Here is a 15,429-nt window from a genome sequence, read left to right as displayed (position 1 = left end):
ATGAGACTTTGCCTGACTCAAGGAATGCCAAAAAGCAGATCCTTTATATAGGCCATGGGGTGTGGCTCCATGACTCAGCACTTATCCAGGCCTGCCCCTCCCTTCCTTTTGCTGACGTCGCCTCTCCATTCTCCGGAAGCGGGGATCTGTCCACTGTGTCTTTTCGTCCTCCTGCTCAGCTGCCGGCAATTCTAGCTCGTGGCTGGCTTCGTGCTCACACGCTGTAGGGAGGTTTGTTTGCTCAGTCTGTCCGGGCATGGTGCCAGGGCTGGGGGCTGGAGGCATGCCAGGCCATTCTTCTTCACTATCAGTCTCTGGCTCAGATAGCAGGAGATGGGAGGGGCCCGGCTGAGGAGAGGAGGGCGGGCGAGGCACAACACTTCCTGCAATGAACATCCCAAAACCTATGGGTTTCTCATTTTGCTAGGTTGCAGCCTTTATGAGCTATTGTACTCTCTGCAAGCAGCTATCTAAATACTAGTAAAGGTAAAGGTTCCCCTCGCACATATGTGCTAGTCGTTCCTGACTCTAGGGGGCGGTGCTCATCTCTGTTTCAAAGCCGAAGAGCCAGTGCTGTCCGAAGACATCTCCATGGTCATGTGGCCAGCATGACTCAATGCCAAAGGCACATGGAACGCTGTTACCTTCCTACCAAAGGTGGTCCCTATTTTTCTACTTGCATTTTTTACGTGCTTTCGAACTGCTAGGTTGGCAGCTGGGACAAGTAACGGGAGCTCACCCCATTACGCAGCACTAGGGATTCGAACCGCTGAACTGCCGACCTTTCAATCGACAAGCTCAGTGTCTTAGCTACTGAGCCTCTTTATCTAAATACTATATACCTCCAAATATGATCTACAGTATCACCTCCTGTTCAGTAAGCACACTGAACTGTTTTCTTACTACAATAAAGAATCCTTCCAGTGTCAGCATCTCCTCTGAGCAAGCCATCTATGTCATGCAGTCCCTAGCTCTTACCTACAAAACACCTTGCTTTGAGAAGTTCAGAGAAGTGCTTTGCAAAATAGTCCACAGATCTGAGATACCAGAAAGAAGTATTGGGGTGGAAAGTAATGATCCTGGAGAGTAAAAGAAGCAGGGCTTGGTCCTACTCTTCTAATTCCATTAGCTGAGCCATAGGATGCATGATATGAATTGATTGAATCTGCTAACCACTTTTCCCCCCCAATCATTTCCACTTTTGCAAAGAGATCCAGATGTGAGTACAACACGTCTTAAACATTAATCTGATACAATGGTGGGTTTCAAATTTTTTTACTACCAGTTCTGTAGGTGTGGCATGGCTTGGTGGGCGTGGTTTGGTGGGCATGGCAGGGGAAGGATACTGTAAAATCTCCATTCCCACCCCACTCCAGGGGAAGGTTACTGCAAAATCCCCATTTCCTCCCGATCAGTTGGGGCTTGGGAGGCAGAGAATAAATGTGGGTGGGGCTAGTCAGAATTTTTACTACCGGTTCTCTGAACTACTCAAAATTTCCGCTACCGGTTCTCCAGAACTGGTCAGAACCTGTTGAAATTCACCTCTGTCCTCCTACAGTTATAGTATCTTCTCTATTAGATCCTTCCAGTGTGGCTCCTAATGGCACATATAACCAAGCCACAGTAGAATTAAGGGATGTGACACCCTGGGAACCCTTATGGAAACATTTCCTTCCTTTCCCTAGTAATAGATAGAAGGCATAATATTAAAACTTGTATTTGATAGGACATTGTAGAAAAATATATATTAAGCCTCTCATCATCGCCTTGCTTGAGAAATATGATATATCCACAATTATACTGTGTTGTTTTGAATGAATTTATTGTAACTAGATTGAAAATGGAAGCAATACCCAATATTATAAATAAAAATGTTTCTTAAAGATTACAGTTCTTTATTTCTACATCTCCTTATACAGATAAAAATGCCAAAATCCAGTCTAAACATCTGGATGGCTGTGTGAAGAATTATAACAAAAAATTAACAAAATTTCCATTTGTCAAACAGCTACACTGCTTGCATGCATACACATATGCATTGTGACATCTTAGGTTTTTGGGAAGAACTTAAGGGCATACCTGTTAAAGAACTGGCAGGTATGACTTCAAAGTGCTGTGAATAATAATAATTTATTAAATATACATGCTATCCAGCAGGGGTGAAATCCAGAGGTTCTGACAGGTTCTGGAGAACCGGTAGTGGAAATTTTGAGTAGTCTGGAGAACCGGCAAATACCACCTCTGACTGGCCCCAGAATGGGGTGAGAATGGAGATTTTGCAATATCCTTCCCCCAGGAGTGGGGACGGAATGGGGATTTTGCAGTACCCTTCCACTGGAGTGGGGTGGGAATGGAGATTTTGCAGTATCCTTCCCCTGCCATGCCCACCAAGCCACCCCACACCCACCAAGCCACGCCCACAGAACCGGCAGTAAAAAAATTTGGATTTCACCACTGCTATCCAGCTATCAATGACTCTGGAATACAAATATTTGAAATAATGGGGAAACTTTATTGCTATGTACAAAGCTCCTAATTTTCTTCCTCACTGAAAATGGTTTGCTGGTGGCAAAACCTGAGGCTCCTTATTTATGTCAGCCCTCATCATTGAAGCATGCTGAAAATCTTATCATTGGTAACATATCAATAATTAAAACGAAACTCTGCTAGGGAGTTCACTTCAGTCACTTGGGATGTAAACAAAGTTTTCTACAGCATTGTGGACTAACATAGTTAAACAGAGGCAAACGTTCCTCTTGTTGGAAGCTTTTGACCTTCAAATATGACCATAATAAAATTTTGCCTACAGGCAGCTACAGGAATACTCTCAGAAGCAGGAAAAAAAATCAGAATTTTCAGACAACAATTTTTTTATGAATTGGCTTTCTTGGGGATCTCTAGAGAACCCATTCTCCCTCTCTCCCTCCTTTCCTCCCTTCCTTTTCTGCCTACCGCCAATCTCTCTCAGGTACACATATATACTTGTAGAAGAGTTTCACTCAAACTAGGAGATTTAATAAAAATTGTTATGATTTTGTTACTGTTATGGTTTTGTTGCTTCCTTCATGATGGAGGTCTTGGCTGAAGCACTGAAATACTTACGGATCTATTGTCATGTGGAAATTTCAAGCAATTATTGCTTGAATTAACTAAAGTTAATACCTTTAGTTTATTCCACTTGGCAAAGCAGAAACAACACAGAGTAAATAAAAGCCTCTCTCACTGTTGTATGATGACTATCTCGGTGCCATCAGAAGCAAATCCATGAGGAAGAGTAATGGGAGTATCTTCTTGTTCATGATGAGGTGCCATCTAGGTCACCATAATCCCATCACTATTATAACTATAATGGAGCTTCCAGAACTACTGTCAGAATAAACTTATTTTCCTCATTCATCCTCCTATCCCATCCTTTCTTTTTGTCTCATGACATGTAATTCAAGGAATTCAACTAACAATAAGTGATACCTTAAACCAGATGTAGCTTTCCTGGTTACCCAATTTTATGCTATATCATCCATTGTATTAGTCTAGTACCTATGGTTGAAATTTAGCACAAATTTTGGCGATTGCCACTGCTCTGTGTATTACAGTTACTACCATGTTTCCCCGAAAATAAAACCCTGCCTTATATTTTTTTGAACTCTGAAATAAGCGCTTGGCCTTATTGCTATGCGCTCAAAAGCCCAATTGAGCTTTTTATCAGGGGATGTCTTATTTTGGGGGAAACAGGGTATATTAATGTATTTTATGCAATTTTATTACATTTTAAATCTTTTCTAAGTTTTATTAAGAATAATTACAGGTTTATGTATTTTATTATTGTGATCTGTGGTAAAGGTTCCCCTGGCAGATATATTCTAGTCATTCCTGACTCTAGGGGGCGGTGCTCATCTTCGTGTCAAAGCCGAAGAGCCAGCACTGTCCAAAGACATCTCCGTGGTCATGTGGCCAGCATGACTAAAGACCAAAGGTGCACGGAACGCAGTTACTTTCCCACCAAAGGTGGTCCCTATTTTTCTACTTGTATTTTTTTTATGTGCTTTCAAACTGCTAGGTTGGCAGAAGCTGAGACCAGGAACGGGAGCTCATCCCGTTACATGGCACTAGGGATTCGAACCGCTGAACTGCCAAACTTTCGATCAGCAAGCTCAGCATCTTAGCCACTGAGCCACCACATCCCTTCTGTGGTCTAAAGGCCTTAACAAAGGTTTCATGATGACTGGAAATGAACTTGATAGTTTTCATGCTGACATCTGGATAGTTTTCTTTTTTTCTTTTAGGACATGCTCACAAGGCCCTGGAGAACCAATCATGTCCACCCTGTTGTCTTAATTGGATCCTATGTATCCTAATGAGCCATGGTGGCGCAGTGGTTAGAGTGCAGTGCTACAGGCTGCTATTGCTGACTGCCTGCTGCCAGCAGTTCAGCAGTTCGATTTTCACTGGCTGGGTTGATTCATTCCTTCTGAGGTCAGTAAAATGAGGATCCAGATTGCTGTTGGGGGCAATAGGCTGACTCTGTAAACCACTTAAGAGAGGACTGTAAAGCACTATTAAGCGGTATATAAGTCTAAGTGCTACTGCTATTGCTCAGCTCTAATATCTTTGAGATCTGTTCCTTTTTAATCATGAGGTGAAACCTATTTTATAGAATAAAGAAAAGATCCATTGCTAGAAGGCGAGGGAAGAAGCTGGTATTTTGATAAAGAAATAAGAAAAGAAAGATAAAACAGAAAGTGGAAAAACATTGCAGCATGGGCGGGGTTCCCTCTGTTTCTTATTTCTTGCTGTCACAGGAAATTATTTTTCTCTAAATAATTAGCTACTGAGACAATAAGGGAACTATTTCTGAATTTGTTACAGCTTTCTTTCATATGGGTTGGCTAGATTTCTTCATTTCTGATTATTGTTTTAAAGAAAGAATTAAAACATAGGAAAAAGACTTGCCCATTTAAAATAATACCTGTATAAATTATCTTATATGAAATCTCTATTCTGATGGAGAATCTTTCAACCAGAAAAGAATAATTTCCTACCCTTTCATATTTTGGGAGATGGATCAAACTAAGTTCAAAACAAATTCCTGTTCAAGAGTGATTCAGATTCAGAACAATTGTGTGTTTTATGATGACAAACCTAAAAAGATTGATTCATTTCTATTACTATCTAAGCCGGAATGAATAAAAGCTTTATTTTCTTTTGTCAACTGTTTATACATGCATTTCTCTCTACAATGTTGATTAAGGCAATACTATTAGCTATTGTATCTATATTGTCTACTGAAAATTAAGCAGGGATTTCATACAGGACTTTTGTATTTGACCATGGAGCTTCATCTCTGAGGACCTTCTCCCAGCTAAAATAGCCATTTATATGAGAATCTGAGAAAATGTATTGCTAACAAAGAGTGTTGCTGGATGAGGCATTTATTTTATCTGTTATTTAGCTGCTGACTTTAGAAGGGGGATGTCAAGATCCCTGAGTTCCTTTCTTAAAGTTTTTTTCCTTCCTTCAAACTGGATTTGATATGAACATCTCTTTAAAGAGAGTATGCCTTTAAAAGATTATCCTAAAAGTGAAACAGTTGGGCGCTTACACAGTATTCCTTTCAGAAATGGAAATTAGTACTGTCCCAATTGTGGTACCCAACAGCACCATCTGCTTTCTTCTCATACAAAAGGTAACTCATTGAAACTTGAAAAAGAATAAGTAACAGGGAAAAGATGCTTCCTTAAAAATAGGTCTAGATTCAAAGCCTTAAACTTTGCCAATATTTTATATGAATTTGGGGAAAAAGCTTCTATATTCCAACAGTTGATAGTTATGGTCTGATATGATCAGATCACAAGATCATTAGTCTTTAGGCAGATCTGGATTCCTTTTGAGGTCTTTATTATCTGATAATCTAAGGCACAGCTGTCAAACTCTCTATGTCACATTGCCATCATATGACGTTTTGCGACATTTTCCCCCTTTGTGGAAGTGGGGTGGGAGTGGTCTAGCATGAGACGCATCCAACGCATGGGTTGCCCTAATCTAAGGGATCCCCTCCTCCCACTTAGGATGTTTTCATAAAGTCATGATTTCAACACCATCTTATTCGCATGTTAGGTGAGTGAGGGACATGGTAACAGCCTGCGTACTTCAGGATTCTATTCCAAGAATTGTTTAAAATTTCCTCACTGCTGTTTTCCAGGTGCTGGAGCTTTCCCCTCATTCCCAACCCCTGGAAATTTATCAGTACTTATAGTGTTTTTTAATCTCTTGCTTAGCATCCTGTTGCATGGGATGTTAGGGCTATGAAAGTTTGCAACACACAGGAATATGCACGAAGCACCACTTTTCAACTTATTTAGGCAATCTTTTTTCCCCAGCTCCTGTGATGGCTGCTTTAGAATCTGCTTTTGGCTCTGCACAGCCATTTTGCTTTGCTGGAAAAAATGCACCTGAGTTTGTAGCTATGCAAAGCTTCTTCTTTTCTTTCTGAATCAAAAGGCAAATAATCACACTGATTTCCCTTCAGTCAGCTGCAGTTCACCAGTTCTTTGTCTGATAGAAAAGTCTAAATTCTTTTATCGTGGCACTGGTGATCTAACTAATTTTTTTGCATGTGGAGAATCCTATCTATCTGTTATTATACGCAGGTACTAAGGAACAAAAAATAAGTCACAAAAATATGGTCTGGAAAAGTTAGTCAGAGCCTTTTTTTAAAAAAAACCTTTGTTTCCTTTATTCGGGATAACTGAATGGAGCTCAGCATTTACTGGCCACATACCCTTCCTGATGCCTACATGGAGTTCACAGCAGATAGTTTTCTCTTTCTGTCCTGATACAGAAACATTTGCCACTCCCTAGGATTGAACTCTCAACCTTCTGAGTGGGAAGCAAGTGTCTTCACCTCTAGGCACTCTTAGTCAGAATTTATAAAACACTTGGCAAATCTTGTTCACCATAACAGTTTACTGCATTCCCACTTCTGAAACCAGTATACCAGTTGGAATAAAGTTATCCTTAACATTTGCACTTGTCTAGATTCTGAATTGAGGGACGGAGTGGCTCAGGGGCTAGGATGTTGAGCTTGTCGATTGAAAGGTCGGCAGCTCGGTGGTTTGAATCCTAGTGCTGCCGTGTAATGGGGTGAGCTCCCGTTACTTGTCCCAGCTTCTGCCAACCAAGCAGTTTCGAAAGCACGTAAAAATGCAAGTAGAAAAAATAGGAACCACCTTTGGTGGGAAGGTAACAGTGTTCCGTGTGCCTTTGGCGTGGAGTCATGCCAGCCACATGATCACGGAGACGTCTTCGGACAGCACTCGCTCTTTGGCTTTGAAACGGAGATGAGCACCGCCCCCTAGAGTCGGCAACGACTAGCACGTATGTGCGAATGGAACCTTTACCTTTACCTTAGATTCTGAATTACAATGCTTCAAACTGAAGAAGGTATCCAAATCCTTAATCCTAGGACTAGATCCTGAGTAATATTCCTGGGCTTCGCTCTGGAATGATCAAATTGCCTTTATCCAGAAGTTCCTTGCTCAACAGTCATCTGCCATTTTTCAAATGTTGGAATTGATTGAAGTGCGACTCAGTAAGTCAAAACTTTGCCATACATGCTAAATTTCATTTCATGTTTAATACCTTTGCTTTTTTTTTTCCTTTGCTTTTCAGTAGCTGTCTTCAGGGCTGCTTTCTCTCAGAGAACTCTGCCCAGCCTATAAGATCTAGAGGGGAAGGCACCCTTTCAAATCCATTTCTGAAGAAGCATTAACACCATGGACCATATGGAATGTGTTGTTCTTTTGTGGTTCCTTTTTTTAGGATCAATGCTCCATCAGTGATTGCACTGGCAACACCCTTGCTGGCATTTAGGAAAGTCCCAAAGAGTTGGCTATTTCAGAACAGTTTAAGGATATTTATTTTACTTTTAAGTTTACATTTTTGGGACTGACCACATAGGACACTGTGGGCAGCATACCAGGATTAAAAACTGCCATGGTGCCTTCCCAGCCAATCTGAACTGATGAGCTGGTGTGGTTCAGGTTCCTTCATTTCAACAAGCTCTTCTATCAGAACCTAAGAAATGTGGCTCTTTGGTCACTCTGCCTGGTTTCTGTGATGAGATCTGGATGGTCCCCATCCTGTTGGCATTTTGAAGGGCCATAAACATCTGCCATTCTCCCAGGCTTTGGGCTACAGTTGCTAGTGGCCCCATTGCTGGATTTTAGATGATGGTGGAATGGTTTGGGGTTTGCTGGGTTCACCAACTTCCTTCCTTCCTTCCTTCCTTCCTTCCTTCCTTCCTTCCTTCCTCCTCCCTCCCTCCCTTTCTTTCATGGCTCACATTACACAAGATAATATAGTAAGAAAAACAAACAGGAAAACAAAACAGGAGGGAAGGAAGGTTTAAATCCATAAATGAAGCCATATAAAGGATTGATAACATGGTGGTTCCTCCCCGCTAAAATATACACTTTTTATTGTGGGATGAGATATTCCTTGGTATGATGGAGTAAGCCTTGTTATTTGTTTTTCTATTATAGTATTATCATGTTTTAATTTTCATGTTTTCATTGCATTGGAGTACATATGTGTTGTTTACAGCTGTCTGCAACTGAAGCAGGTTAGAAGCCAAAAAAATAAAAATTAAAAATAGCAACTATAATTTTATTCAGTCTCTGAAATGATCTTATACCTCAAGGCACAGTTTGATAGTTTCCAATTCAATTTTGTTTATTTAATCTCTTTCAAATTTATTATACTCTAGATTTCTTGGACCAAAAGTCCCATCACCCCAACTTTTTATAGGTTAACCTCTCTTTTTTGGTGTTTATTGTGCAGACGAAAATTAAGGAAAACCTTTATCATCTGTCTGTCTGTCTGTCTGTCTGTCTGTCTGTCTGTCTGTCTGTCTGTCTGTCTGTCTATCTATCTATCTATCTATCTATCATCTATCTATCTATCTATCTATCTATTTATGTCTCTATGTTTCTATCTCTATCTATCTATTTATGTCTCTATGTTTCTCTCTCTCTCTCTCTCTGTATCTCTCTCTCTCTCTCTCTCTCTATCTATCTATCTATCTATCTATCTATCTATCATCTATCTCTATGCCTATCTATCTCTATCTATCTATTTATGTCTCTATGTTTCTATGTCTCTCTCTCTCTCTCATCTCTCTGTATCTCTCTCTCTCTCTCTCTCTCTCTCTCTATCTATCATCTATCATCTATCTATCTATCTATCTATCATCTATCTCTATGCCTATCTATCTCTATCTATCTATTTATGTCTCTATGTTTCTATGTCTCTCTCTCTCTCTCTCTCTCATCTCTCTGTATCTCTCTCTCTCTCTCTCTCTCTCTCTATCTATTTATCTATCTACCTATCTCATCTATCATCTATCTTCATCTTCATCTACCTACCTACCTACTTTCCTATAAATACAAACAACAATTTAATTTGATCTCTTGGTACCTGATATTAATAATGAGACTCAGAGGGAGTTACAGGTTCAGAGCCAAGAAGCTGATCAGGGAATTCTGGAACTCCCAGGAAAATATTTTTATTGGAATTGTACACAATGGAGAGTCTAAAACAATTTCACATCATGACAAGCACACCTCACAAAACTGGCATGCCCTTGAAAAGAAGTCAACTCTGAAGCCAGCCAACTATAAATAAATCATCGACCTATCAAATATGTCTAAGCATTGGGCTTTGAATCCAGAAGGATAGAAAGTATTCTAGAGATCATTTTGGACATTCTTATGTAAGTCTCCAAAACTCTTTTCTCCCCAGATAGTTCTTGCTGAGAATGCAAAACCTGCATGGGTCAGAATTTATTGCAGGTTGAAATACTTTCTCTTTTTCCTGTTTAATGCTTCAATATATAGTTTGTGAAACTCAACATTACCAGGGCTGAGAGAAGAACTGGCTAGCTTGCTTCATGCCTTAAGCAGGACTAGAATTCACGGTCTCTGATGACAACAACGATGATGATGATCATCATCATCATCATTTTGCAATCCCCAAAGAGTTCCAAGTAAAACTTTTCTGCAAAGGTTTATCCGGTGCAAAATGTTCCATGAAATTATTTCATACCAAGTAGTGATGGCATTGCTCCTGAGAATGCTACATGTCCCTGAGAATGTTTCCATGATTTTTCTTTTTATCTTTCCCTAGAGCAGTGGTCTCCAACCATGACAACTTTAAGATTTGCGGACTTAAACTCACAGAATTCCACAGCCAACATGGCTTGCTGAGAAATTCTGGGAGTTGAAATTCAGAAGTCTTAAAGTTGCCAGTTTGAAGTCCCCTGTCCTAGAGCCAGGCTGCATTCTCGATCACCTTTCTGGACCAAGATCAGATCGTGATACCTCTAAATAAGCTGAAGAACTTTGAGAGGCTATTTGCACATGCTTCATGTCCCTTCATCCCCCTGCCCTGGGTTCAAGTACAGTCTCCAACGCTTGGAGGGAAACGCTTGGAGGACTCTGATAGAGGTTTTTTTTTTAATGAATGCATTTTACTACCAAGTTTTTAATGACTTGGAGAAGTGTCTCTTACCTTGTCCCGAATCCCTTGCCTCACAACCTCCCGTTCAGCCTCCATCTTGGCATATTTCGCTTTCCTTTCTTCTTCCTGCTGTCGGAGTGCTTCCTGTCGTTCTTCTTCTTTCTTGGCAGCATCAGGATCTTTCTCCTCCTCTCCTCCCAACATCTTTCCCATGTCTTTGGTAGCCCCTAATGAAAAAAGCAGAAGGCCAAGTTTGTGATGGTAGCTGTGCTGTATTGTTCCTGGATTTGAACCTTTCATGGAAGGAAGGTAAACTGTTGGTTTGGAGTAGCAAGTAATCTCCAAAAAACTATATACTGTAACTAAAAAGGAACAGCTGCCTCCTATTTTTCCGCACCAAAAAACAACCTTGTGAACTGGGCTGGGATGAGAGAGAGAGGAACTGGCCCAAAGTCATCCAGTTGGCTTCCATGCCAAAGGAAGGGCTAGAACTCAATAAATAAATAAATAAATAAATAAATAATAAACAATAGAACTCAGTCTCCTGGTTTCTAGGCCAGCCACTGAACCACTACTGATGAACAAGGCTTTTTTGGGCTTACTGAGAGATGTAGCATCACCAAAATCCAGAGAAATGTTACCAAATAAAAATCATAACTACTGGAGACTGTGCATTGCTTTTGTTTATTTGATTTCACAATTTGGGCAACTACCCTAATCATTTGAGCCTGGTGGTGCACAAATATTATTAAACATGGGATACTATTTCAAAGGCCTGGGATGCTACCAAGAGCAAGCACTTCTGAGACCCCATTAGATGACCCCATAAAGGACTAAAGCATGCCCACCCTATCTGAACTAGTGTAACTCAGGTGAACTGTGAGTAGCATTCAGAACTGCTACTTTCCGGACCATCTTCAGCTTTTTTGTTTGTTTGTTTGTTTACATTTATATCCCGCCCTTCTCCGAAGACTCAGCGCGGCTTACAGTGTATAAGGCAATAGTCTCATTCTATTTGTATATTTTTTACAAAGTCAACTTATTGCCCCCCGAACAATCTGGGTCCTCATTTTACCTACCTTATAAAGGATGGAAGGCTGAGTCAACCTTGGGCCGGGCTTGAACCTGCAGTAATTGCAGGCTGTGTGTTCTAATAACAGGCTTCTTAACAGCCTGAGCTATCACGGCCCCAGCTTCCAGGTGGTCTTTCAGGAAAGCCCCATATAGAGCACATTGCAATGCAATTTGCTGGTAGTATGGAAAGACATCTTAAATCAAACATTTTGATTTCCCCTGGACATCTTTGTTAGATAAATGAAGCCACAGCAGCTTGAGTTCTAGTTAGTTGATCCATAGTTAGAACTCCCGTGATTGTAATAAGGTATTTGGGGAAACTGAATTCAGGCATACCACATCAGAAGGAAATATGCGATTCTTGCTTCTTAAAGCTGATTTATAGGCTAATATTAAGACCCAACAGAAGCTTAGTTGGAATACATATGAAGGTTTAGGTAAGGCTGAAATTTTGTTTCATTTTTAAAATTGAAGATATCATTCAGTGAAATTAAAGGCAGTGAAATTGTTTTGAGTGAGTTCAAGGATCCATCCAGCATCATATTTTAGACATTAGTTCCACTTGCCCTATGGAACTACACAAATAGACATGATGGCAATTATCTTTCACTGTCTGTTACAGCATCTAACATTTGTAATAAATAGAAACAAAGAGACACTGGTTAATCATGGTTACCCATTGTTGAAACACCATTCCCTCCCTCCCTCCCTTTTTTTCCTTTTGTTTCTGTGTCTTTCTCTCTTTTTCTGTCTTTCTTATCTCTCTGTGTATCTCTCTCTCTCTCTCTCTCTCTCCTTAAGCTAATGTGCATCACTGTAACTTTTTTATAGATATCTAGAAGTTAATTATTTCTCTAAAGCAGGCAGAATTATTTTTATTAAAGAAAATATCCTTGACATTTTAATAATCAAGTCATTACATGAAAACTTTTTTTTTTTAAAAAAAGAGGTGAGATTATTATAGTTGAACAACTTATTTTATCTGAACCTTAATTGAAGGTCAATAAAGCCTATTAAAAGAGTGAGTCAATCCAGAGTGGGATGGGGACGTTTACTGCTGTGTTTTCAAAGATGAATAATTATTCCCTCCTTTAAAAATCAGATTTCCCCCCATCTCCTACTCAATTGTGTAGAAAGGTAACTGGGCGGGTAAGGAATAAGCATTAGGGGAAGACCTGTTCATTTACAAAGACAAGACCAGATCTTCCAAGGACCGTGACAAACTCTACACTACTAACCAGAGCATTCAAAACATTTGCCAGACCCATTCTTGAATACAGTTTACCTGTCTGGAACCCATACCACATCTCTGACATTAATACAATTGAACGAGTCCAGAAATATTTTACAAGAAGAGTTCTTCCCTCCTCTGTAAACAACTAAATACCTTATTCCACCAGACTTGAAATCCTGGGATTAGAAAACTTAGAACTCCGCCGACTCCGTCAAGACCTGTGTTTAACACACAGAATCATCTATTGCAATGTCCTTCCTGTTAAAGACTACTTCAGTTTCAATAGCAATAATACAAGAGCAAACAATAGATTCAAACTTAATGTTAACCGCTTCAATCTTGATTGCAGAAAATATGACTTTTGTAACAGAGTTGTTAATGCTTGGAATACACTACCTGACTCTGTGGTCTCTTCTCAAACTCCCAAAAGCTTCAACCAAAAGCTGTCTACTATTGACCTCACCCCATTCCTAAGAGGACTATAAGAGGCGTGCATAAGTGCACAAAAGTGCCTACCGTTCCTATCCTATTTGTTTCCTTTCAATATATGTGCTTGTATATAATGTTGTGACAAAAATAAATTTTTTTAAAAATGGCGTAAGCATAGACGGCAGTGAATCCTGTTTCCTGTTCCTCTGTCTTTAGGGATGACTCCCCACTGCCATTCACTACTGTCACACATTCAATATTCAGTTTAGAAATACTTGTGTCTGCTACCCAGCTTGCTCTCCAGCTGTGGAAAACCCAGGTGCTACTGAATATTTTGTTCCAACAGAAGTCCATTTCTCCAAAATGCAGTACTGAGGGAGACACAATGCTGGAAATGCTGGCAAAGGTGGCCACCAAACAGTTTGTTTTGGAGTGTTGAGAAAATGCTGTCAACCGCTCCTACGCAGACTGCACTGGCTACCTGTGGCCTTTCGAGTGCACTTTAAGGTTTTGGTTATGACCTTTAAAGCGCTCCATGGCTTAGGGCCTGGGTACTTACGGGACTGCCTGCTGTTACCGCATGCCTCCCACCGACCCGTACGCTCTCACAGAGAGGGACTTCTCAGGGTGCCGTCCGCCAAGCAATGTCGGCTGGCGGCCCCCAGGGGAAGGTCCTTCTCTGTGGGGGCTCCCACACTCTGGAACGAGCTTCCCCCGGGTTTACGCCAAATACCCGACCTTCGGACCTTTCGCCGCAAACTGAAGACACATCTTTTCACTCGCGCGGGGCTGGCTTAAGTTTTATCGATTTTAAATTTCTTATTACTAATTTTAAATGGGGTTTTAGTTTTTTATATATTTTAAAGTTTTTAGGCTAATTATAATAAGTTTTTTTAACTTGCATTTTAAATTGTATATTGTATTGTCTGTTTTTTACTTTTGCCTGTACACCGCCCTGAGTCCTTCGGGAGAAGGGTGGTATAAAAATCAAATAAATAAATAAAATAAATGGAGAAGATAAAGACTTGAAACATATGCTTGAATGGACCATGTCACCATCCTTTCCTCTGCCGCCCCCAAAGCAACAGTTCAGCCTTGTAGAGCCCCAGGATAATGTATAGATAGCAAATTGCAACAACTCAAGGTTATCTCTGTCCACTGACCATCTTTCATGTGTGACCATATTTATTGCATTGGAGAAGTCAGGTAATGTTTTCACTCAACTCAAGCAATATAAATTGAGCAGAACCTTTTAAGAAAGCATCCCTAGTTAGAGATATAATTTGCATAGAAGATCAGGAGGCTACTATTTTGCTTTATGAAATGGAATAATATTCTCACAATCATTTAATTACTTGAGAGCTACGGTATTCTGTTTAAGACCTCTGACAGCCAAGTATTATTGAGATATGTGGGGACTGCTTACAGAATACGCAGCCATCATTAGTTGTGACGTCTGAAGATTACACAAATTGTAATATTAGTATATCAAAGATGCTAAGTTGGAAAAAACCTGCCAGGTACATATTTGAGTTACATATTTTTAAAACATGTGTGTAATTATTACTGAGAATTTTTCCATGGGTAAAAGACAAATGTAAAGAAAAAGGGAAAGGACAGGAGAGAATACAAAATGAAAGTACAAAAAGTAAAGGAAGGAAAGAAAATTAAAGAAACAAGAATCAGAAACTGTTGTGTTCTGGATTCTCTGGCTTTGAGTCCAGCTGTGAAACAAACATTTGTTCCCGTCTTCCCGTTCTTTCCCTTTATTCATGTTGGCAATTTTTTTATTTGTTTTGCTGTAAATAAACAATGAGTTTGCTATGATTTCACAGAGATCGAAACATGTCACAGCAGGTGTGTAGTTTAATTGACAGAAACAACTTTCATGCACATGCAATCTGTTTTTCAAATTGTTTTATTCTACTTTCAGAAATGCGTTTTCCCTCTGATTTCAGATACTTCTTTTCCTCCATAATATGTTTCAGAGGGGTTTCTCTCTTTCTTTAAAACACATTTTATTTATTTTATTACAAATCTGAAAAAATAAAAATGCAAAAAATACCCTAAAGACAGACAGACAGTCTGTCTGTCTGTCTAATCTATCTATCCATCCATCCATCCATCCATCCATCCATCCATCCATCCATCCATCCATCCATCCATCTACCCATCCA

The 15,429-nt window shown here is 39.9% G+C and overlaps 1 protein-coding gene across 1 annotated transcript in view; it reads right to left on the bottom strand.

Moving 5' to 3' along the window:
- CPLX1 (complexin 1) overlaps window positions 1-15,429 on the bottom strand; it is a 210,352-nt gene that overhangs the window by 73,363 nt on the left and 121,560 nt on the right. Inside the window, exon 3 of the mRNA XM_058172795.1 lies at window positions 10,567-10,742. Coding sequence (XP_058028778.1) covers window positions 10,567-10,742 — 176 coding nt within the window. The remainder of the gene's footprint in view (window positions 1-10,566; window positions 10,743-15,429) is intronic.

This window comes from Ahaetulla prasina, chromosome 2 (assembly GCF_028640845.1).
Source record: "Ahaetulla prasina isolate Xishuangbanna chromosome 2, ASM2864084v1, whole genome shotgun sequence".
Lineage (NCBI taxonomy): Eukaryota > Metazoa > Chordata > Lepidosauria > Squamata > Colubridae > Ahaetulla > Ahaetulla prasina.
The sequence above is the reverse complement of the archived record's forward strand: the minus strand, read 5'-3'. Positions and strand labels throughout refer to the sequence as shown.